This window comes from Phyllostomus discolor, chromosome 5 (genome assembly GCF_004126475.2).
Source record: "Phyllostomus discolor isolate MPI-MPIP mPhyDis1 chromosome 5, mPhyDis1.pri.v3, whole genome shotgun sequence".
Taxonomy (NCBI): Eukaryota; Metazoa; Chordata; class Mammalia; order Chiroptera; family Phyllostomidae; genus Phyllostomus; species Phyllostomus discolor.
The window spans coordinates 174,673,676-174,698,339 of record NC_040907.2 but is presented as its reverse complement, the minus strand read 5'-3'; the positions used below and the strand labels follow the sequence as shown (position 1 = coordinate 174,698,339).

Here is a 24,664-nt window from a genome sequence, read left to right as displayed (position 1 = left end):
ACGGAGACAGGACGCAGTGTCTTGGGCAGCGTTTGGTGGAGAGAGAGACCCAGGCAAAAGCACAGCACCAGGGGAGGGGAGTGCAGGGGTGAAGCGGGGCCGGACGCCGCCTGCACGAGACAGACGCTCAGTGGCTCAGGGAACACGGGCGGCGCAGGGGGGACAGAGGGAGCTGCTCGCCACGCACCGGGCTGTGCCTGCCACGCCGCTGCCCTCTGACCCGTTTCCCAAACCACGGGCGTGACCTCGGTGTGTCTGGTTTTGAGGCTGGTCCCCAGAGGCCCCCCAGCTCACACCGTCCCCTCTGAATGCCCATTGGGGAGACGGACCGGCTAGCCAGGAGGCTGGTGCAGGGGCAGGCGGGCACAGCGAACACGTGACCCATCCATAGCGCCCGTTTGCACAGGCAGTGGCGCAGAAGTGCATTTAATCACAGGAGCGCCTCTGGGAACCGCCATCCATCTCGGCACATGGACAGCACTTATCAAACACCAGCCCCTCGCAGCGGCATCACACTTCGGAGGTGGGAGGGAGACCTGCCCGGGTGACTGGACACGGGGTCGGGGTGGACGCCCTGGAGAGGGTTGGCATCTCCCGGGCAACGTGTGGTTCTCCCGCACTCCGGGCCCCCCACTGTGCCTCCCCCAGCCCCTTTCCATGGCTTTGCCCCCCAGGAGCACAGAGGACAGAAACAGGGACCCAACATGTGACATGGAGATGGGACACAGAGTGGACCCACACGTGGGACAGGAATGGATGTGGACAAGGGCATGAGACACAAACACAGGACGTGGTCTGGACCCCTGGGTCATGGGGCTGGGGACAGCCTCAACCGTGGCACAGGGGACACAGAGTTCACGCGTGTGACCGCAGAGAGAGGCCTGAGTGTGGGGCCAGCAGAGGGGCTGGGATGGCAGGGAAGGAGGCGGCGGCTGCCAGTGCAGGGGCGGTGGCTGTCAGGAGACGGGCACAGCAGCAAGAACGGGAAAGGGAGCCGGGCCTGGGCAGGGCTGAGCCGAGGCTTGTCTGGAGAGCTGAGGGCTGCCCAGGTCCATGAGGCAAATGTGCAGGTGAGGGGTGTCCCTGCTTCTCCCAGATGGTCACCTGCACAGTGTCCTGGCTGAGAGGGTGGCCGAGGGCTCTGGGACCTTGTGGACCTCCCGGCGGCACTGCTCTCCCGGCACCACAAACACGTGTGGGCTCACCCCTCACCCCGGGGAGGGCCCATCTACACCCTGCTCTCTCCTGGAGGGCCCTGCAGCTCACAGCGGGGTGCGGGTCGCCCGCACCTGAGGCTGAGGGGGCGTTCCTCCTGAGAGCCCGCTCACCACAGGGCCCCTTCTGGCAGAGACCGAGTGGTCACAGTGGCCGCCAGCTCACGCTGCAGAGGGACGCCTGGCTCCGCAAGAGAGTGCCGGGCAGACGCCCGCCTCACAGACACCCCAGGCCCCAGTGCGCCAGGCGTGTGCAGTGCAGACAGCCCGCCGAGCGCCGCCCCAGGCAGCGGACGTGCCTCGGCCTGCAGTGTTTTACGTGGAAGCAGACGGGGGTGGGGGGGCTGCTGCATGGGGCGCTGGCACTTGGGCTGGAAGCTCATTAACTCTGAGGAAAGAGAAAGATTGGGAGGGGTGAGGTGGGAAAGGAGGCCTTCATTGTTTGTTTGAAAACACACTTTAGGACTTTTGGCCGAGATGGAGGCGTAGGTAGACACACTGTGCCTCCTCGTACAACCAAAACTAAGGACAACAAAAAATCTAGAAACAAAAAAACAACCAGAACAGAGAGAAATGAACTGAACGGAAGTCTGACAACCATTCATCCAAACCGGTAAGGAGGGGCAGAGTCAGAGGCCGACTGAGGGGGTCGAGGGGTCCTGGCAGGAGAAAGCGGTGGCTGGCAAACGCGGGCGCGCGGGTGCAGGAGGCAGTTGGGGGACCCCAGACGTGCAGGGGCAGCTGACGGATCCGGTGGCAGACCCTGGGCATGGGAGGCAACGAGCAGACCCAGTGAGGCTCGCAAGGCAGCTGGCTGTCCACAGTCACACATTTGTGTGCAGATAAACCAGGCAAAAATGGGCAGCAACACAGACCACGCAACCCAGGGCCCCAGCACCGGGAAATAAAGCCTAAAGGCACCGACTGAAAACACCTGTCGGGGTTGGGGCCAGGAGAATCTCCCAGCCTCATAGGATACCCACAGAGTCCTAAAAGTACACAACACCACCCGCCCAGGAGCCAGCACCAGAAGGGCCCAGTCTGCTTGAGAGAAGCGGCAGAGGGGACTGAGGTCCTAGAGAGAGCGGAGCGGGCGCCATTGTTCCCTCTCAGACCCAGCCCCCACATACAACGTCACAACCCAGCGACTGAGGGGCCCCGCCCTGGTGAACACCGAAGGCTCCGCCCCTCATATGTAACAGGTGCGACCAGACCAAAATGGGCGGGGGAGAAGAGGGCTCAAACAGAACTCAAAGCCCCTCGGCCAGTACTTTTAAGCAAACGAGAGATAGCCAACCTATCAGATGCACAGTTCAAAGCACTGGTGATCAGGATGCTCACAGAATTGGTTGATTTTGGTTGCAAATTAGATGAAAAAATGAAGACTACAATAAGTGAAATAAAGAAAAATGCACACGGAACCAATAGTGATGGAAAGAAAGCTGGGTTTCAAATCAATGGAGTGCACCATAAGGAAGAAAGGAACAACCAAACAGAAAAGAATGAAGACACAAGAATTCAACAAAATGAGGAGAGGCTTAGGAACCTCTAGGACATCTTTAAACGTTCCAACATCCGAATTACAGGGGTACCAGAAGGGGAAGAGGAAAAGCAACAGATTGAACACGTATTTGAACAAATAATAAAGGAGAACTTCCCCATTCTGGCAAAGGAAATAAACTTCTAGGAAGTGCAGGAAGCTCAGAGAGTCTCAAAGAGGTTGGACCCAAGGAAGGACACACCAAGGCACATCATAATTACATTAGCCAAGGTAAAAATGAAGGAGAGAATTCTAGAAGCAGCAAGAGATAAGGGGACAGTTACCTACAACGGAGTTCCCATCAGAACGTCAGCTGATTTCTCAAAAGAGACCTTGCAGGCAAGAAGGGGCTGGAAAGAAATATTCCAAGTCATGAAAGGCAAGGACCTACATCCAAGATTGTTCTATCCAGCAAAGCTTTGATTTAGAATGGAAGGGCAGATAAAGTGCTTCTCAGATAAGGTCAAGTTAAAGAGTTCATCATCATCAAGCCCTTATTTTATGAAATGTTTAAAGGACTTATCTAAGAAAAAGAAGATAAAAAACATGTATAGTAAAATGACAGCAAACTTACAATTATTAACAACCACGCCTAAAACAAAAGAAACTAAGCAAACAACTAGAACAGGAACAGAACCACAGAAATGGAGGTCGCATGGAGGGTTAGCAACAGGGGAGTGGGAGGAGGAGAGAGGGGGAAAAGGGACAGAGAATAAATAGCATAGACAGTACGGAGAAAATAGATGGGGGGAGGGCAAGAATAGTATGGGGAATGTAGAAGCCAAAGAACTTATGACCCATGGACATGAACTAAAGGGGGGAATGTGGGTGGGAGAGGGGGTACAGGGTGGAGGGGAGTGAAGGGGGAAAATGGGACAACTGTAATAGCATAATCAATAAAATATATTAAAAAATAAAAATACATAAACGCATACATAAGTAAAAAGAAAACACACTTCTGTTTTAGAGAGTTCTGTGGTCACTAAAGACTGAGCAGAGGCAGAACCCCCACACCCTGGCCCCCCACCGCTCCGTCACTCATGTGTTTGTTGCACCCGTGGGGGACATGCCATCCCTCTCTCAGGTCCACACCTGACACGGGGGGCACTGGCTCTGTCGTACGTTCTGTGTGGGCCTCACGTGTGCACGATGCCACGCGTCCACCATCACAGCACACAGAGTGACCTCAGTGCCGGAAAAAGCCTCCGTGCTCCTCGCTCACCCCCCCAAGCCCCGCGCCTGCAGCCGCCGTCCTTTCACTGCCAGTTGTTTGATCTTTCCCGAAGTGCCATGATGTTGGTGACTTGCCGGACATAGCCTTTTCCGGTTGGTTTTGTTCACTCAGTGATGCAGTTGACCCCCGAACACTGAGGGGTCAGGCACACCGGACCCCATGCAGTCAGTAAGTTGTCCTCGATATCCACGGAGGACTGGCTCCAGCCGCCCTCCCCCCGACCCTGTGGATACCAGGCTGCTAGGGCGCTCGAGCCCCTTATGTAGAACGGTGCGGATCGATGCCGGCAGTCAGCCCTCTGCACCCATGAACCCCCAGGTGGACCCAAAACAGTCCAGGTCTTCCCTGAGAAAATCCACGCGGTTCAAACCCACGTTGGTCAAGGGCCAAGTGTATACACCGAGCTTCCTCCGTGTCTTTCTGTGGCTCCACAGCTCACCTCGTCTCACTGCCGAACAGCGCCGCACTGAACGGAGGGGCTCTGGTCCTGCACCCGTTCGCTCTGGAGGGGATATTCTGGTTGCTTCCGGTTTCTGGGAATAGTGAATAACAATGCTACAAATATTTCTGCACAGGTTTTTGTGTGGACATAAGTTGTCAACTCATTTAAAAATACCAAGGGATGTGGCTGCTGGGCCCCATGGTACGAGCGTGTTTAGCTTTTTAAGACATCGTCAAACTGTCCCCAAGGCGGCTGCACCACCCTGCCCTCCGCGTGAATGCGTTCCCTCCATCCCACACGCTCGCCCGCATTCGGCACGGTCAGCGTTTCAGGGCTCGGCCATTCAAGCGGGTGTGTCGGGCCTCACACTGCTTCAGTTTGCACTTCCCGGACGACACACGACACTCAGCATTCTTCACGAGTTCCTTTGTCATCGGTGTACCTTCTTAGGTGAGACGTCTGTTTAAATTTTGGCTCATTATTAGTCAGGCTGTTCTCCTAGGTTTAGGAGTGCTCTGTTCACTTGGAACAGCAGCCTGTCGCCAGCTGTGTCTTTGGCAGACATCGTGCCGCAGTCCGTGGCTCGTCTCCGCACCCTCCTCAGTGCCTGTTGCAGAGCAGAAGTTCCCGTCTTGGCGGAGCCCACTCACCGACGTTTTCTTCCGTGCAGTGCGCTTTTGCTGTTGTGTCTAAAAACTCATCCGCAGACCCAGGTCACCTGCACTCTCTCCCCTTACCTTGTAGGGGTTTTACGATTTTGTTTCACATTGAGGTCTATGATTCATTTTGAGTTAACTTGTGCAAGGTGCAAGGTTTGGGACTAGATTCCTTTTTTTGCACGTGGCTATCCCATTGTCCTGGGACCATTTGTTAGAGACTGCCTTTGCTCCACTGTGCTGTCTCTGCCCCCTTGTCAGAGGGCACAGGGGGCTGTATCTATGTGCAGCCACTTCTGGGCTCTCTGCGCTGCCCCACTGGCCTGTCTGTCTCCTCCTCCACCAACCAACACCACCCTGGCCTGATGACTGCGGCCTCGCCGGCGGTCTGGAGGCTGGGCAGTGTCTCTCCTGTGACGCAGCGCTGGCTGCTCTCTGCCTCCGTGGCAGGCTGAGGACAGGCTGTCGGCATCCACTGAACCGCTTGCTGGGACGGCACGGAGCCCGCAGACCAAGTCAGGGAGCCTGCCCTCTCGACCTCGCTGAGTCCTCCTGTCCGTGAGCAGGGAACACGTCTTTAGTAAGATCTTTGATCTCATTCATCCGAGTTTTGCGGTTTTCCTTACGTAGCTCTCACACACATTTCGTGACGTTTATTCCTAAGTCCCTCTCTTCTGTGTGTGCTAGTGGAGATGGCACTGCGTCTTTAATCTCCAGTCCTGCGTGCTCGCTGATGGGCACAGGAACGTGGCTGACCACCGCCTTTGACCTTGTGCCCGCAGCCTTGCTCAGCACTGCCACTTCTGCCGTTGGTTCCTTGGGGCTTTCTGCAGAGAAAACCATGGCATCTCGGAGTGAGGCAACTGTTTTGCTCCCTCCCCCAATTATGAGCCTTTTATTTCACTTTCTTGTCTTACCATACCAGCCAGGACTCCAGTATGGTGCTGAAGGCGTCCGGGAAGAGGGGTGTGCCCTGCCTTGTTGCTGATCTTGGGGGGAAGCGCCTAGTTCCTCACTGTTAAGTCTTCCCTTAGCTGTAGGGTTCTGTAGCCTTCTTTACCAACTTGAGGAAGTTCTCTGCTCTTCGTTTGCTGAGAGTTTTTATTATACGTGGGTGTTGAATTTCTGCATCTATTTATATGATCATGTGACTTTTATTCGTTGGCCTGTTGATGTGATAGATTACATTAATTTGTTTTTGAATGTCAAACCAGCCTTGCATGCCAGAAAGGAATCTCAATTGGTCGTACTGCACAATTCCTCTTACACACGGTTGAATTCTAGTTGCTAATTTATCTTTAGAATAACTACATTTTATCTTCCTGACAGATATTTGCCTGTAGTTTTCCTTTTTTTTGTAACGTCATTGTCTGGTTTTAGTATTAGAGCAATGGGGCCTCATAAAATTAGTCTGGAAGTATTTTCTCTGCTTTTATTGTTTGGGAGAGATTATAGAGAACGGGTATAATTTCTCAAACGTTCTTAAACGTTTGGTTGAATTCACCATTGAAATCATCTGGGCCTAATGTTTTCTTTTTTAGAGGGTTATTACTTACTGATTCCATTTCTTTCATACATAAAGGCCTATTTAAATGATCTAGTCCTCTCTGTGTGAGTTTGGTAGACCGTTTCTTTAAAGGAACCGGTCCATCCGAGCTATCGAATTCATAAGCACAGACAGACATGATCATAAGACGCCTTTATTACCCTTCAATGTCCACAGGGCCCGTAGTGATGGCTCCTTCTCATTTCTGATGCTAGCAGTTTGTCTTCTTGTTTCCCTTGGTCTGCCTGGCCAGAGGTTATCGATTTATTGATGTTTTCAAAGAACCAACTTCTGGTTTTGTTAATTTTCTTTATTGAGCTCCTGTTTTCAATTTCATTGATTTATGCTCCAATTTTTATCATTTCTTTTCTTACGCCTATTTTGGATTGAATTTGTTTTCTTCTTGTTTCCAAGGCAGAAGCTTCGATTATTGACTGTGCATCCACTGCTGGTACAAACGCACTGCTTCACCACACCCTGACATTTGTGGTGAGTTGTGTTTCATTTTCATTTAGTTCAAGCTGTTTTTCAAATCTCTCTTGAGACTTCTCCTCTGGCCCATGTGTCATTTGGAAGTGAGTTGTTTAATATCCTGAGTATCTGAGGGTTTTCCACTCATCTTCCCATCACTGGTTTCCCCTGCAACTCCGTTGTGGCTGAAAGGATGCTTTGTATGGTTTCCATCCTTCCAAGTTCAGCGAGGTGTGTTTTGTGGACCAGCATGTGGTCTGTCTTGGTGACTATTCCATCTGACTTGAGAAGGACCAGTTCTGCTGTTGTTGAGTGGACTGTCCCTAGAAATGCCCATTAGACCAGGTGGCCGGGGGTGCGGTGGGTTCAGCTCTGTGCTCACTGGCGGTCTGCCTGCTGGTCCCCTTCCCGCAGCAGGGAGTCAAGTGTGCAGCTGTGACAGCGCCCCTACGTGCTTCTCACGGCAGTGCTGCCTGTCTCTGCCTCGCGTGCCTCGATGCCCTGTTGTTAGACGCACACACGTGAGGGGTCGTCACGTGTTCTCCAAGAACCGGCCCTCCACTGCTGTGGACCCCCCCCCTCCCCTGGGTGGCTCTCCTCACTCCACGTCCCCTCCGTCTGAGGCCCACAGGGCCAGCCCTGCCTCCTTCCCGTGGGAGTGGGCGGGGCACTTCCTGGCCCCGCCCTTCAGTCATGGTCTTCCTGCTTCCGTGCACATCCCAGGGGTCTCCGGCAGGCGGCACACGGTTGGGTGGTAGGTCTTTTGTAACCACTCTGAGCCTGTCTTTCTATCAGTGAATTTAGACCATTTACGTTTAAAGTAATTATTGCTGCAGTTGGAGGCACACCTTCCGCATTTGTAACTTTTCTGTTTGTTGCCTTTGTTCTTTGTTTCTTGTCTCCCATCCTTGTCCTGCCTTCTCTCGTTCAACTGAGCATCTTACATGACTTGTCTCCTCTCTTCTTTTAACATATCGAATACACTTCATCAAAAACATTTCAGTGGCTACCGAAGAGTTTGCAATACACGTTTACAACTGACCCACGTCCATTTTCAAACAGCACTGTGCACCTTCGCAAACAGCACGCCCTCTCTGCAATGAGTCGCCCCAATTCCTCTCTCCCGACTCGAGAACACCCGTGTCATTCACTTCACCCACCGTCCTCCAGTACCCTCCCACTGCGGGTGCTCTGAGCACAGGTCGCCTGCCAGGTCAGTGGAGAAGAAAGAAGCAGAAGAAAGCACACAGCTCAGTGCCCCGTCTTCACCTGTCCCCGCCGACGCTCTCCGGCCGTCTCTCACCCGCGTCCCTTCCCGGCTCCCCAGCGGCCCTGCTCCCATGTCTCGCAGGGCAGGGCAGGCAGCCGGAAACAGACGCCCTCAACTTTGGTTTGTCTGGGAAAGTCCTTCCTTCTCCATCACCTATGAAGGACCATCTGCTTGTTTTATTTAGAATTCCAGGTTGTCTCCCCCCAACAATGTAAGCACGTCACACCCCTCTCCTTGCTTGCATAGCTTCTGAAGAGAAGTCGAGGACAGTCCTTGGTTCTTCAAGCCCCGAGTTCCAGCCCACCCTCCCTCTTCGCCTTTGGCCTGCTGTGGCCTGGATGGAATGTGCTTAGGCACAGATTTCCGTGTGTTTCTCCTACACGAGGGTTCCTGAGCTTTCAGGACCTGTGGCTCCATGTCCATTGTGACCTTTGGAAAATTCTTCGCCATTCCGGTGTTTCTTCTGTCCCTTCCTGTCCCATACTCTTCCTGTTGGTATTCCCATTATACACACACTACACCTTTTGTAGCTGTGCCACGGTTCTTGGACATTTGCTCTTTTTTTTTCCCTCTTTGTCTTTTCAGTTTGGAAAGTTCTTGATGCCACCCCGTCCAGGCCCCCGGGCCTCCCCTCAGCGACGCCCTGACAGACAAGCCCGTCCGAGGCGCTCCTCCTTTCCGCCCAGTGCTCCTGGCACCAGCCCCCTCCCCACTCTTCCGCAGCATCCGTCTTTCCCTCACTTCACCCGCCTGCTCTCGCACGTCCGCTCTTCCACCAGATCCCCACAAATTAACCAGCTATTTCTCGTTCCCATTCTGAAAGCTCCAAACCCATGTGCTATCTGAGTCTATGCATACTTGCTCTCTTCGGGGTGTATTTTTACATTTTTGAATGCCTTGTAGTTTTTGGTTGAAAGTAGCAAGTAAATAATTGGGCAGGAGAAAGTGAGGCAGACAGTCCTTTCTTGTAAGGTTTTACGTTGGCCTGGCGAGGAGCCAGGCCGGGCTTTCTGCGCGGCCAGAGGCTAAGGCGTCCTCGAGGGCCCTGCTCCTGTCTCCTCTGCCGTCACGGGGCTCCTGTGACACTCCGGTCCGCACGGGCCCGGGCCCCAGCGGGGGCTGCGGTGCTGCGGTTTGGGTGGGGGACTGCGCGGTGCCCGAGTGCGGCTCAGTCTCATGGTCAGCGTGCGTCCCCACACGTGCTTCTCAGCACCGCCCCTTCCCCCCACATTTCAAAGCAGCGGCTTCCCCTCCCCTGCCAGAGGCTTGGGGGCGTTTTTCTCTGGTCTCCACCCTGAGGATGTGGTGGGGCTCCTGGAGAAACACACAGAAGTGTGCAGGCCCCAGGCGTCTCCTGCACTCGGCTCCAGCCTGTGTCAGCACCTCCGTGTGGAGCTCCGGTGGCTGCAGCCCTGGTCCCTGCCCGGTGAGCGCTGTGCGTGGGCCTGCACCCGTCTCTGCGTCGCAGTGTGCCCTGTGACCTCGCCTCACCGGGGGCTCTGAGAAGAGCTGTCCAGCTTTTCCTTGTTGTGAAGGCAGGGGTGACGGTTTCCAAGGCCTTCACGTGTCGAACCTGAAGCTGGAAGTCACTTTTATCTCTTCTCACCTGTACCTTTCCTGGAGTTTCTGCCTAGGCACTTTTGAAGTGCACGGGCTGCAGAGTAGGGGCAGGCAGCATCCCCTGCCTGAGGTGTCGGCTGCACCCCGCACCCTGTGTCCTGCATCTGCACCCTCGCCCCACACCTGGAGCCCCGCACCGGCATCCCAATTCTGCACTGGCCCACACCTGAACCCCACATCTGGCACCTGAACCTGCACCCACAGCTGCACCCCGCCATGCTGGGACACTGAGTGTTTTCAGGTTGACACAAACTCCTCACGTGCCTTAGCTCTCTGAGCACAGTCACTCTGCTGGTCACTACCGCAGGTCCGGTCACTGACATGTGCAGGCCCCGGGCAAGCCGTGCTGGAGTCACACGTCCCTCCGACACGCAGTCTCACGCACACCACGGGCCAGCAGCCCCTTCCCGACCGACCTGGTTCGGCAGCAGGGTTGTAGGCGGACAGTCACATCAAGAAAGGACAAGGGGCACAGACCGGTCCCTGTTCCAGCCTGCGGTGCCAGCGGGACCGCGGCACCGCCCCCTCAGCCGCCAGCCCCTGTGCGGGGACGGGCCGTGCGCGGGACCCTGTCTATCGGGATCATGGTAAGAGTGGCTGTGGCCTGTCTCCCGCCACGTCCGTTGGCGGGGAAGTCAGACGCTCGTGTTTAAAAGCGTGTAAAGAATCCTCAGGTGACAGGGCCAGTGACAAGCACCTGCTGGTGGGAGCCCTGCTCTCCGCCCAGACGGAACCACCTGCGCCCACAGCCTGTTGGAGCCGGCCCGCCCCCCAAGCGAGCGGAGACGACGGGCCTGAGAGCGCCGCCGACCCGGCTGTCGCTGCTGAAGGGGCCCTTCACACGAGCCAGGTCCCCAAGGGTGAGCGGGGCCCTGGAGAGTCTGCGCGCACCTGAAGGTGCGACGTGGCCGAGGGGGGTGGGGGGGAGAGGCTCCAACGCGCCTGGAGGAACGGGCGACACAGAGGTGTGTCGGGTCTGGGGCGAGCGGCCCCAAGGGCCCCCAGATGCGGTGACGAGGGCCGTGACGTCAGAGGCAGCCCCGGGCGAGTCTTCCCGACGCAGACCCGTGGGCTCGCCCAGCAAACACGGGGCAGCGCCTGCGCTTGGCCCCGGACACGGGCTCTGGCTCGCGGTTTCAGAACTCGCCGCCCTCTCGTCTGTCTCCGCTCTCTGCTCGATGGGGACGCAGACGCCGAGCCCTCCCCTCCTCCTTCTCCTCGTGACTCTGGTACAGGGGAGCCGAGTCACTCGCTCGGCCTCACCCCGGCGGCAGTGGAGGGTCAGCAGGGTGGGACGGTGTGCTGCGGTGGGTGGGCTGCGGGAGGCAGGCCCGCCGTCTCGGTGTCTGTGTAGCTGGAAAGCCAGGTTTGCATGCGGGGCCCCTGGTTGGTGACTGCCAGTAAGTGACTCAAACCCAGACCCCACCAGCCCCCCGCAGGGACGCCCCCCACAGGGACGCAGAGCCGAAGGGACCAGGAGAAGCCAGGCCCGCGGGCAGGGGATGGACGCTGTGAGGCAGGAGCCCCAGAAGGGTTCTGGGCAACCGATGGCGTGAGTCTTACCTTTGAAGTCAAACTGGTAGATGTTTTTTAAGGACTCGTGGAGAAAATAAAAGCTTCCCAGAGCCTGCGGAGCAAACAGAGAGACCAGGTGAGAGCGCGGCGCGTGGGCGTTTCCCCGGCGGCCGGAGCCAGGGACGGAGCTCTCCAAACGGGAGCCGGAGGTGCATTCGCTGCCACTCAGCCCCGGGCACGGGGACCTGAGGCGCTCTGCTGGGATGACCTCCCGCCTCCGAATGCCAGGAGGCGCTGCCTGCAGCCAGCTGCCGGCGGCACGCCCTCCCCCAGAGGGGCCGTCCAGGGCGGCTCCCTTCCGTCGTGAGGGCCAGGGGCCCAGCGGGCAAGGGCTCAGCCCGGCAGGAGTGCCTGGACACGGCCCTGTCACGGCACACGCTGTCCCCCCTCTTCACCGCCTCACTGTGAACACACGGCAGGGTGACCACTGGGGCTGGGGCCCTGCCCTCTCCACTCAGGAAAAGGCAAAGCTACAGGGGCCGGGCTGGGGGCGGGGCTGGCCGCCAAGGGAGGGTGGCACGAAATGTCTGTCACTAAAAGTTACTGGTTGTTACCTGAAATGCAGACTTGACTTGGTGTTTTTTAATGTGTGTAGGTGTGTGCGTGTGTATAAGAGTGTGTACATGTGCGTACACATAGGCATACGTGTGTGGGTGTGTATAAGCATGTAGTGCATGCACACACATGCACAGATGTGTGGGGGTATGCACACACACGCGTGTATACATGGGTACATGTTAAAGGGGTGTGTGATGGCCCTGGACGGGTCCTGCTGGGGCACGACTTCAGCTCTGCGGTCCGTCCAGCACTCGGCAGGGAAGCTGCCCTGGCACAGCTGAGCAGCAGCACACCTTCCGTCCTGCCCAGAACCCACACACTGCACACGTGTGCGCATGCATGAGGGCCCGATGAAGGCGGGAAAATGCCAAAGCCACAGCTCAGCTTGCTGGATCTACCCACCCTGCTCTGGGCCACTAAGGTGCAAGCTGCTCAGGCCAGCCGACACACGGCGGTGAGGCCTTTTGGGGGGGGGGGAGGGGGGACCTTGGAGAGACGCGGCATGGCCTCTGGGGGGTGGGGGAGCCCCGCAGAGATGCAGCTTGGCCTGCTAGTGAGTGGGCCCCACGGCCCACAAGCACCCCCGCCTCTCGAGGGGTGTGCAGGAACACCTGACCCGGGCCCAGACCCCGCCCAGCCTCAGGCCTTCGCCAGGCCCGGCCCAAGGCCACACACCGAGGCGGGAGCTGCCTTGGGGGTCTGTTTTCTTCAGCACGGAAATGCTGTTACAGTGCTTCTCTCCTCCCAGCATTACCGGAGAGCTGACACACCACAGTGTGTGAGTTTAAGATGGACGACGCAGTAACCTGGGGTTTGTGTGTACTGCAGAGGGGTCGAGTGAACGCCCACCGTCCACACAGCCACCATTGCGTCTCCTTGTAATGAGGACTTCTAAATGCAGCGCAGCATGCTCAGCAGTCGCCAGCATGCTGCGCATCTCACGCCGGGACCTGTGTCACGACACCGTAGGGCCCTTCGTGACCGGGGCGGAGGCGGGAGGAGAGCCGGCGCCTTGGGACACACGGGGGCATGCCTGGGCACGGCCCCTCTCTGACGCCGGCAGCTGCAGCCCTGCCACGTCAGATGGACGGGGGCCGGGACGGAGGATGCTCGGGGCCGCCCCGCCGCCAGCTTTCAGGGGAGGCTCAGTTCGTCTGGGCGGAGTGCGCTCGGCAGCAGCGCAGGCAGACGGTGCTGTCGCGGACACTGAAACCGCGGCCTCACCGAGCGTGCTGCCGCCAATCTAAAATTACGGAGTTCACAACAGGTGAGTGGGAAACACGCTGCCAGTGCAGGCACAGGAACTGTGACTCACAGAGCCAGAAAATCCATAATTAGCTCCAATGAATATGTAAAGTCAAAGTTCAGCTGCCTTTCCCCGCGTCGAACCCGCTCTGTCAACAGGGTTCAGGGCCCTCATCTATCACGGCCACGAGGGCGTCTGCACGGAGTGGCGCCCGGGCCGGCTCTCCGGGCCCGCTGGCCGCGGCCCCTGTCAGCGCGTGTTTGACGTGTCTGAGAATATTGACTCCTTGCCTGCTTTGCTAAAAACAATTAAAGCACTTTTTACATATTTATAAACCTCACTGCCAAGAGTGCTTATGAATTCTCCATTAGCACCACGCCGTCCCGTCACCGCGGCACTCCTGCCAGGCACGCAGACGCCCGCGGGGGCGCCCCGCCCCCTGCGGCAGTGGTCACCCAACGGTCACCCACAGAGCCGGGCCCTCGGAGGGCGCTGGGCGAGGACCCGAGGCAGAGTGGAGCAGTCGCACAGGAGGCGTCGGCCCCACGTGAAAATGGGACACGGTAAGGGACTGCCCCTGAGATGGCTGGGACCAGCCTGAGGTATCCCCCCACCCCCCGCCCCGGGCATCGGCAGGAACCAGTGCCCACGGCGGATGCAGCCCGCTCCTCAGGCAGCTCAGCAGGCGAGCCGGGTACCTGGAGTGCGGGGCCTCGGTGGCAGCCCGCTCCCGCGCTGAGCGGCCACACCCGACCCCAGTTTGCTTTCAGATGGGAGCCCCGACAGCGGCAGCCCGCTCTGCAAACACAGTCGACTGGAAGACCGCCGCACAGAGCGATCCCGCATACCTGGCGGACAGCGACATGCGGTGGCAACACGCAGGCTGTGGGGTCCCCACCTCCCCAACGAGGCCGCCTCGCAGAGGTGTGGGGCCAGGAAGGAACACCGCTCCTCGTCAGAAACGCCTCCATCACTCTTTGTTTGCAAACAGATCAAATGCCCAGTGATGGATCGTTTCCGCAATTGGGTCGGCAGCCAAAGTACACACCATTAACCCGCCGGCCTGCAGCCTCCAGCTCGCTTTTTCACGAGGCAGAGAATTCCTGACACGCAAATGCAGTCGGCTCCGCAGCGAGGGCACACGGGAGCGCACTTCTCTTCTCCAGATACCACGGAAGCAAGAAGCACACAAGTGCTGCTCACGGGTGAGCCCCAGGAGGGCGTGGCTGCTGTCACCCGTGCCAACAACATCCTCGGGGAAGGGTCCGGCTGTGCCTTTCCAGGAGCGCCGTGGTGACGGCCAGGCCTGCGGGAGGGGCTTTCCTCCCGAAGCCGCAGAAGCGGACCACCTCTGTCCCTCCCAAGGGCCCGGGGGCCAGGGTCCCCTGTGCAGCCAGCTGCTGCCCCTGCTCCTGGGATGGGAGAGGGTGGGAGGTCCTGTCGCCAGGATGGGGGAGGGGGGCTGCGTGTGCCACGTGCAGCACAGAACTCGGCGACTCTCAGCCACTCCGAGGTGGCACCACAGGGTGTTGTTTCCACGTTAAAGGGTTTTCAACTCATTAGTAAACAAACAAGTGGATCGATGAAACAAGAAAAAAGCTTTGCAAGATACTGCTGGTAACTACCCTTCGAGTCTGCGACAAACCACAAACACTGGTCGATCTAACTTGTAACCGACCAAGGGGAATGAATCAGGGCTGGGAAGGCCTCCCGAGTTGGACAGTGTGAGGCTCCGGCACACAGCGGTCCGAGGACACGGCCCCGGTGAGGGACGAGCCCTCGAGCACAAACATGGGGCTGTGCAGGGGACGGGAGAATCGGCTGGAGAAGTGCCGCCGCGAGCAGCTGCGTCTGCTCATGCGCTCGGGACTGGCCACAGTGGTCTCTGCTCTCTGAGAACAACAGGGAGCCCACTGAGGCTGACCCGGCGCTGCGCCCGAGGCTGTGCACGGGCCAGCACACTGGCCGTCTCCCCTGTGACACAGGAGAAGTGCTAGCACGCTGAGGCTCGTGCGACCTACGGGCACTGAGGGCCGAAGCACAGGGAGATGCAGTGCACCTCGTGAACCCCCAGCCTGCACTTGCACAGCCGGTTCACACCAGGGAAGTGCCCCCATAAACACACGCACGTGTGCGCACACACAGTGCACTCTCAGTGCACAAAAACACAGGGCAGCACTTCCGGAAACACCAGCGAGTAAAGCAGCCCAGGTCCTCAGGACCGTGAAGACGGGCGAGTGGAGGGGGCGCCGGTCCTACGAGGGAACGCCGAGAGCACTGCACCCCAACCACGGACGGGCTCGCAAGCAGTGCTGTGCGGAAGGCGCGGCCCTCAAACTCCGCCTGTCAGGCTGCCGAGACAGAGTACTGTCAGAAGGAGCTAAAACAAAGCAGAAACTCGACGCTAAGATTATGCACCAAAAGGAGTAAAACGACGAATGCAAGGAAGGCGGGCTCCCTGGGGACCAGGGCGCTGGCCAGGCAGTGGGCTGGTGCAGGTGCCCATGGGCAGGTGAGGCACAGCTCCTGAAGCCCAGACTGCACGGGGACTTCAGGGCGTCACCTGCACCGCACCGCACCCCACAGCCACTGCACTCTCTCCCCAGAGGGGGCCGCCACCCTCCACGGTGGTGATCAAGGCCAAAGGCCACACCTGCAGAACTCAGGGCCCATAACGTCCACGCCCTGAGTCTGCTCCCCTCCACAGGTGTCGCCAGGTTGCTGTGACAACCCGCCCTGACACCAGCAGCATGGAGCGGTCCCTGACGTGCCACCTCCTTGCCACGGCCCGCTGCCACTTGGAGCTCTGCCAATTGGATAGGTGTGAAATTACACGTTGTTTTAACTTGAGTTTTCGTTACATCAGTTGAGCGTGTGTTTTTAAGAGTATTGGCGATTTAGGCCCTGGCTGGTGTGGCTTGGTTGGAGCATCATCCTTTAGATCCAAAGGTCACGGGTGGATTCCTAGTCAGGGCACGCAGCCAGGCTGCAGGTCCAGTCCCTCTCATGGTGTGCACGAGAAGGCAACCAATCAGTGTTTCTGTCTCTCCATTCATCTCTCTAGAGGCAATGGGGAACAATGTCTTCAGGTGAAGATTGAGAAAAAAAAGAGTTTGGCAATTTCAGTTTCTCCTGTAAATTTCTCATTCATTTTTCCACTACTTTCTATTGATCTTTTCCTCATTTCCTTTGTCTTTAAAATTTTCAATATAATCTGGAATTATTTCTCTATTACTTGCACTATAAGGAATTTCTCCCACTTTTTGGCTTATCTTACCAACCTTTTTATGGCACCTTTCATTTAATGAAGTTTTTAGGGTTTTTTAAAAGATTTTATGTATTTGTTTTTAGAGAGAGGGGAAGGGACGGAGGAAGAGAGGGAGAAAGAGAGGGAGAAAAATATCAATATGGGGTTGATACTAACTCGGCCCCCACCAGGGACCTGGCCTGCAACACAGACATGTGCCCTGACTGGGTATTGAACCGACAACCCTTTGGTTTGCAGCCTGCACTCAATCCACTGAGCTACACCAGCAAGGGCAAAAAGTGTTCAGTTTTAAAGTAGTCAAGTTAATAAATGTATTTCTTTATGGGTTGCATCTTTACGTCCAACTTAAAAACAGATCCCTAACGTGACTCCACGACGAGACTCTGTACTCCCATGCGAAAGTCACCGGGTTGCGGGTTTCCACAGTAACGGCCTATCTGTCGTCCCGTCCCACGTGGGCCCCACAGGCCGGTCTCATTGTCGCCGATGCTGCCCCCGCCGCACCACACCCCGTCTGGCTGGCGCTCCGTCGCTCCGGCCCCACCGTCCCACGTCCAACAGCACTCGCTCCTACTCTGGCTCTGCAGGAAGTCTCGGTCTCCAGTGGCGAAAGTGCCCTACGTCGTTTTTCTTCCTAACCGCTTTTGCTATTTTGGGCCTTTGTATTTCCACGTAGAACTCGCACCCAGAACACCCTGCTGGGCTGATGGGGGCCAGCTGGCGTGTTTACGACGTGCAGTCTCCCTTCCCACGAACGCACCCTCCGCCACACACTGAGGTCTCACTAATGTCTTGCGACGCCTCGTGACCTTCTCCACCGAGGTTCTGAAGATCTGTCAGACTTGGTTTTAGGCACTTTTTAGTTTCTGGTGCCACCAGAAAATGCCATTTTCAAACCGCCATTGGTTCAGGGCCATCGGATCCTCGCCTGTGAAAGCGCTGATGGTTTTCACACGCCGACCGCACACTCGGTGGCCTCGCTCGGCACACGCTGCTCTGACCGTGGTGGGCTCTCTTCGACAGTTCCTGGGACCCCAGTGTCGCTCGTTTCTTCCAGTCCTCAATGCCTGCACCACTTCTTTCCTTTTCCCCCATCTCGTTGCACGGCCAGACGGCCCGGCTCCGTGCTGAATGGAAAACGCTGGCCTGTGCTGAGGAGAGACTGTGTGCCTGGTGCGGGGTGTCGGGGAGTGCTGCAGTGAGGGGTGCGGCAAATGCCTGAACTTGGCACATGCCGATGAACTGAAAGTAGGTGAGTGAGGAAAGGAGCGTCACGGTGTCCCCCGGGGCTTGGAGAGAGGAGCTGGGGAGGGCAGAGCCGCTTCCTGAGGCAGAGGGGACTAACGGGGATGTGAGGTTCGGAGGGAAGCAAGGAGGCTGGGGTAGGCCCGTTGCCTGAGGTGCCTGCTAGACACCCACGTGAGGGCGCCACGCAGCTACTCGGATCCATGCGTCTGAAGGTCGGCGTCATGCCTGCATGAGAAGGGCCATTTTCGGTGTCTGAAGCTGTGTGAATGTGCAGAGACGCCTCCTTCTTGTGCCTGAGCCTGGGGCACTGCAGAGGAGAGAGGCCAGGCGATGAGGCCCCTCAGAACACCAATAACAGAGCTGAGCTGGCCAGGACGAAGGCACAGGTGGCCACAGGCCTTTCTGCTTTCAGTGGGTTGACGTAGCGAAGTGCTTTGGAGATGTAACAGTGTGAGGCCAGCCTCGCGAGGCTGGCCTTGACCTCCCTGACCGCGGTGGTGTCACGTGCGCTCCTCCTGGGCGCTGCTCGCCAGCACCACGTGCAGGAGCTCCGCCTTGTTTCAGAGCCCGTCTCCCTCCTCGCCACCCCAGTGAGGCGGTTCTATGCCAAGTCTCCGGTGATGTTCCAGTTGCAAGTCCAAAGGACACTTTTCACGACACTCGGCTTCTCGGTGGCACGGGGACCCTGCCCTTCCCCCACTCCACTCCCCAGGTCTGGACGCCATGCTGCCTCTCTAGAATCTCTGGAATCTCCTCTGTGGGACGACATGCTGGATCTGCTTGGGGTCCCGAGGAATCTTCTTCCACATCCCTTTGCAGTGGACCCCCCTCCTGTCCTCCAGGTGATGGCCCCACACACAGAGCGCTGGCCCTTGAAGGCCACCTCACAGCTCCGGGGCAGTGGCCCCCATATGGACAGCTCTCTCACGAGGAGCCCTGTCCCTGCCCCCAACTCCAGACATCCCTGCCTCCTCCACCCTCCTGTTCCCCTCGCAAACTGTCACTCTTCCTGGGCACTTCCCACTGCGTCCCCTCCCCAGACGTCCGTGGAGTCCCAAGTGCCACCTGTCCCTGACCCTCCACTTCTCTGCATCCCCACTGCCCAGTCAGGGGACTCCTTTGTGGACCCCTGCTCCTCCACCGCTACTGCCCCTCAGCCCCTTGTCCACCAGATACCAAGGTGACCTTTTCAAAAACAGAAATATGACCCTGTCCTTCTTCTGCTCTCCCGTGACCTCCTGCCAGGCCTGCTCCCCAGGTCCCTCAGGCCCAACCCAGCCCACACAGCTCCAGCCACACTGGCCCTGACCCCGGAAAAAGCAAAGTTTTCACCATCATTAGGGTATTCCCCTGCTTTGCCTTCCCCACTTGCAGCTTCTCCTCTGATGATCCCTCTGCCATGGACTGTAGGTCTCCATAGAAATGTTGCCTCCTCCCAGCAGCCCTCCCAGATTGCTCTGTGCAGAGCCTCACCAGCCCCACACAGCCCCATCCCTCGGCAGTGCTGCCCACTCTAGCTGCAAGCTTCCCTACTTCCTGTTACCTGGCTTCTCTGCTGGGAGGGAGGGAAGCCCCTTGAAGAAGGTCACCCCGAGCCCCTGACACGATGCTTGGGACACAGCAGTTGACTGAGTCCTGGTTCAATGACAGAGAGGTGGAGAAGCGGGACACCCACAGGAAAGACTAGCTGAGCGGCTCAGAAGGTGACGTGCAGGACTGGTCACTCAGGGTTCAAAGGACAACCTAATGCATCACCTTCTTCCAAGAAGCTGACATGACTGCAAAAAATAACCCACTTTTTACCACAAGGAGAAATAACTATTTCACAAGAGTAAGCCCTGAGACCCCTGGTTTTAATAAAATTTAGCAGATTGAGTAATAAATCAAAGCTAAGTTACAATAACACTCATTAGATTACAAACAATAACAAATGAAACAAAGCTTTTGTTCAGATCGATGCAGCGCTTCATTGATCTTCCCTGCGTAATGAACTCACGGACGGCCACGCCGACTGGACGAGGCGCGCCCCGCAGTCGCACCCAGCCTCGCCCACCGGGAGGCGGAGGGAGAGGGCGCGGTGAGCATGTCACTGTCACGAGGGTGCCCCACCTCCCCGCGCTGCTTCGTAACCATCGAAAATGAGCGCTGACTTCTTCACAAAGTACTGACTTTCCGACGTCAGCCTCTGGGCCAAACGCGAAAGGCCGGCACAGCGGGGTCCCCCGCCTGACCCTCGCCGCCGGGCCCCGCCCTCGGCTGGCTGCCTGCTGGAGAGATGCACACGTAATTTCATTCCGTGCCCCCTCCAACGGCTGACATCCGAAGTTAATTAAATTGGCTGTCCATTGTGTTCATCTACTTACACGGTTAATGACATTCTGCTCCTGAATTAAAGAGCATTTCATAAGCGCGCACCATGGGAGCTGGCATGCGTGCACCGGGTGCTGAACCCTGCCACGGCCCTGGCTGTAGTGTCCCCAGTTAGGCAGCCCGGCAGAGGGCTGGGCAGAGCAGAGCCATCGTGACAGGGAGGGCACACACTCCAAGCAACAGCCTCTGAGTGTCGCGCAGCCCACAGGAAACCCAGCAGACGAAGGTGCCTGCTACCAGTTCACACGGCCGCAGTGAAGGCCCGAGGCGGGGGAGTGAGGCGGCCAGGATGGGCCCCACCGACGGGCTGCTGGGAAGGGGTGCCTGCCGGTGCTGATGGCCACTCGATGGGCGGCACCAGATCTACCAGCTGCAGGGGACACTGACATCGCCCCTTGTCTGGGGGTGAGGTCGCCAGCTGGCTCAGGCACAGCCCCGCTGAGAACTCACTCAGTCATTCACAAACGATTCTCAGCTCCTGCTCCGGGCCACGCTGGCAGGCGCCCAGAACTGTGCTGGGTAAATGGCCCAAGAGTGACATGGTGTGACGCATGGGACAGTGATACGAAAGGTCAGCTTCTGAACATGGGCAACACCCACAGGATGCCTTGACCAGCAGATGTGAACACAGGAGGTACCCCGGGGCCACTGGGGTTTCCTCGGGGCCCGAGGGCAGTGCGTGTTGCCACTGCGCGGGACACGGATGGTGGAAGGAAGCGCCCAGCTTGGACTCACTGGGGCTGAAATGACCGTAAAGCTCTGCAGGGGGTGTCGGAGGCAGACGGACATCTGGGTCTGGGGCCCAGGGTAGAATCTGGGTGCAGATGTAAATGGGGTGCACGGGGTTTCGTTCCAGTGATGCTGAGCTCTCTGAGAGCTGACTACAGGCAGAGAAAGGGCACCGCCAAGGACTGGGGCCAGGACCACCCGTGTGGAGGGGCTATGGGCCAGAAGGCGAAGGGCTAACGGAGAGATGCCAGGGCAGTCGGTGGGGACAGGGTGGTCAGCGGGGACATGGGGAGGTCAGTGGGGTCATAGGGAGGTCAGTGGGGTCACGGGGAGGTCAGTAGGGACACAAGGAGGTCAGTGGCGTCACAGGACAGTCAGTGGGGACATGAGGTCGGTGGGGACACAGGGCAGTCAGTGGGGACAAAGGGTGGTCGGTGGGGTCATGGGGCACATCAAGGGCATGGGGACAGGTGGCCTTGGAGACCTGCCCACATGGGAGGACAAAGGTGCCAGAGAGGGGGTGGCAGGTGCCACCTGCAAAGAGAGAGAAGCAGAGTCAGGGAGCGCCAGGCCCCTAGCTGGCCCGCCCCCCCCTCCTGGGCCAAAGGGGCTGACAGGGAGGCAGCGCCCAGGCACGGCCGTCCGGGGGACAGTGTGGGGACAGAGCCCGTCACCCGGGTTGGGACCTCCGGCTCCTTGTCCGTGCACCTGCTCCCCAGCCAGTGCTCGGCACGCTGTCCTGGGCCTTCCTTCCCGGCAGGGAGATCCTGCTTTCACCTGAGCGGCGGACTCAAGGGCTGACACCTGACATCCAGGGGAGGGGTCCCTGTTCCACCTGGGGAGGGAGCGAGCACGTCGGACTCCGCCCGTGTGCCCAGCGCCCACCCAGGCGACGGGCAGCGACGCTGGCCTGGACTTCCTCTGGAAGCACCCAGCCCATTCGGTTTGCATCGCCCAGGGTTGCCTCTCAGAATGAGACGCGTTCGAAATATGGGTGCTCGCTTCGATAATACAGACTTTGCAAAAAGAACGTTTTAGTGATGAGCAAAGAAATATATCAGCCTTAAAATAACAACCTGTTTGAATTATGAAATGTATTAAGTCATATTTTCCATGTCTAAATGATTACAAAAGTAAATCAATAAACGTTTATGCCAATTAAATTATCTGGAGAGTTTGTATCATAATTAAAACAGCTCTGACTTTCATCTTTTGTCTTCCAAAAATCATTAGCTCTTCAATTACGATTTCATTCCCCCACAGGCCCCTGAGAAGCATGCCGTGTGCATTACGGACAGAGAGGTAATTAGAGCAGGGTGCACTTTAAGAGATGGCGGCGCTGAGCGCAGGCTGTCTACAAAATGCCTCCTGCCATTAGGAAAGCGCAGGGCGCATAAAATGCTACCAGAAAGACTTAATTGATTTTTAAATTCCAATCAGGTTGGGAGGCTGCCATCAACTTCAGCTGCAAACAGCGGAGCTCAGCCCCTCCCACAGGTGTGCTCGTACAGCAGCGCTCTATCCCGACGGGCCCGCCCCTCGGCCGCACGGTCCTCACTGCATCTGCTCCGGGGGCAAAGCCTTGCACACAGTCCTGCTGCCCCCACTGGAAAGTGTATCCTCTCTTCCAAAGTAACTTCTGACCCGCCCCCTGCTTTCTTCTCAGGCTCCAGTCGCAGAGTGTCAGCCGATGCCCCGCCATCTCCCTCCCCGCCGCCCTGTTTCCCGTGTCCTCCGTGCCCTGGCCCGGAGGCAGCGCGTCACTGACATCAGCCCTGCAGTGTCCGGCCAGGTGATCTGGGCAAACACACACTCCCACAGAGCCCCAGCTCCCCATTTGTACGGGGGCCCCGCTATCCAGTTCTTTCCGCAGGAAGGTCTTCTGAGGGCAACGCACGTGGAGCGCAATGCCTGTCGCGGAAGCCGCCCAGAGCGCAGCGCTCTCCCTGGGCCCTGAATCTGGGGGCTGTTGGGTCCCAGCCTCCCAAACCCTGTCCTTCAGCTTTAAAACCCAGTACCCCCTTGACCAGCCTCTAAGGGGGAGGGTGGGGCACCTTGTGTCAGTGGGGACACAGGGAGGTCAGTGGAGTCACAGGACCGTCAGCAGGGACACGAGGGGGTCAGTGGGGACGTGGAGGCTCCACACCCTCGCTGCCCATCACCTCGCACCCCTGCTTTTCTGAGAGCAACCAGTGCACAGAGCCAAGCTCAAACCCTGCATCTGCCCCCCGGTCTGAGGACCTCAGCTAAGTTACTGACGTTTCTGTGCCTCAGTTTCTCCACCTGCAACTCGGGAAGATACAGCGCCTGCTCTGTAGGGCCGTTCTGTGCCCTCGGCAGTGCGGCAGGGCAGGCGGGGGCGGGGGGGATGTGAAAAGCACGCAGGTCGGTGCTGTGACAGTTCAGTGTTGACAAGCTTCAGTCGGCGATGCCCTCTGCCCTCCCCCCTGCACCCTGGTGCCCTCCTCACACGGGAAGGGCAGACGCCAGAACCGCAAGGCACAGCAGAAGGAGACTCCGTGTCCTCCCACCTCTGACCACCCCCGGGGGAGGCTGCTGCCCTGAGAGCTGGGTCTGGCCACTAGCGCCCGTACAGCCCCAGCCAGAAGGGGGCAGGCCCAGGAGGGGGCTCCACGGTGCCCACCTCGCTTCTGGGGCCAGGTCACAAAGAGCCCTTCTGGGAACAGCCACCTCTCTCACGTGGCCTTGACATAAATCAGAGCCACGGACAAGGCCACGGAGGAGTGGCAACCGTCAGCCACTCCCTTGGACACTACTACCCTGACCATGTGGAAGAAAAGCAGACCGGTGCTCCTGCAGGACTGGGGCGGGGCAGGGGGTCCAGAGGTGCTCCGTAAGAAGAGGGGAATGCCGGCACGTGTGTTTGTGGGTGGCGCCAGGGACCCAGGAGTCCGTCCTGCCTCCTGCTCTCACCGAGTGTGCTGGTGGGAATGGCCAGCCCGGACACAGCGGGAGGGGCTAAGTCTCAGGCAGATGCTGGCAGGAGGGGGACGGGGCTGGACGCAGCGAGGGGACATGGGGCGCCGGGGCCAGACTGGAAGGACTTCAGGAGGAGAGAAGGCACTCAGGGAAGAGGCGTGCAGTCCCGAGGACCAGCAGAGCCAGGGCTCTGGGAGGGGGCGGGGGGGCTAAGAAGGGCTGGAAGGAGACAGGCAGAGCCACTTGGCACGACTGGAGCGACGGCCGGGACGGCTCCAACAGGACAGGGGTGCCAGGGCCGGGCGGGCGACAGGGCACGCCCAGATGCATGTCCCCGAGGGACCCAGTGCGAGGCAGCTCTGAGCCAGTCTGCACCTGGCAGTATGCCACGCTGGAGGCCACGGCTGGAGAGGGACAGGGCAGGAGGAGAGAGCAGGGGTCCACATAAAAGTGAGTTGCCAATGTGCAAGAAACCGCACGACTACAGTGCAGAGCGCGTGCGGGTTCCCTGTACTGAGTGTCTCCGAAGCCTGGAGGGGTGGGCCCGCTCCCCGGTTGGTCGGGGGAGCCCTCCTGTGAGGCCAGGCCCCTCTGCCACTCTCACGCCCAGGGTGGCACCCACGTGCGACTGAGCAAACGGAGCTCACGGGTCTGCGAGCACAGGAGGGGAGCTGGCCCACCGCCCCCACAGGGGAGGCTGGGCCAGGCCCAGCGGGAGAGTCCCCGGGTGTCCTCCT

At 58.3% G+C, this 24,664-nt stretch overlaps 1 protein-coding gene across 2 annotated transcripts in view; it reads right to left on the bottom strand.

Annotated features, from left to right (window-relative positions):
- Positions 1–24,664, bottom strand: part of INPP5A (inositol polyphosphate-5-phosphatase A) — a 144,844-nt gene that overhangs the window by 40,482 nt on the left and 79,698 nt on the right. For both annotated transcript variants that reach the window (XM_036027465.1, XM_028511903.2), the window contains exon 5: positions 11,557–11,620. In XM_036027465.1, coding sequence (XP_035883358.1) covers positions 11,557–11,620 — 64 coding nt within the window. The remainder of the gene's footprint in view (positions 1–11,556; positions 11,621–24,664) is intronic.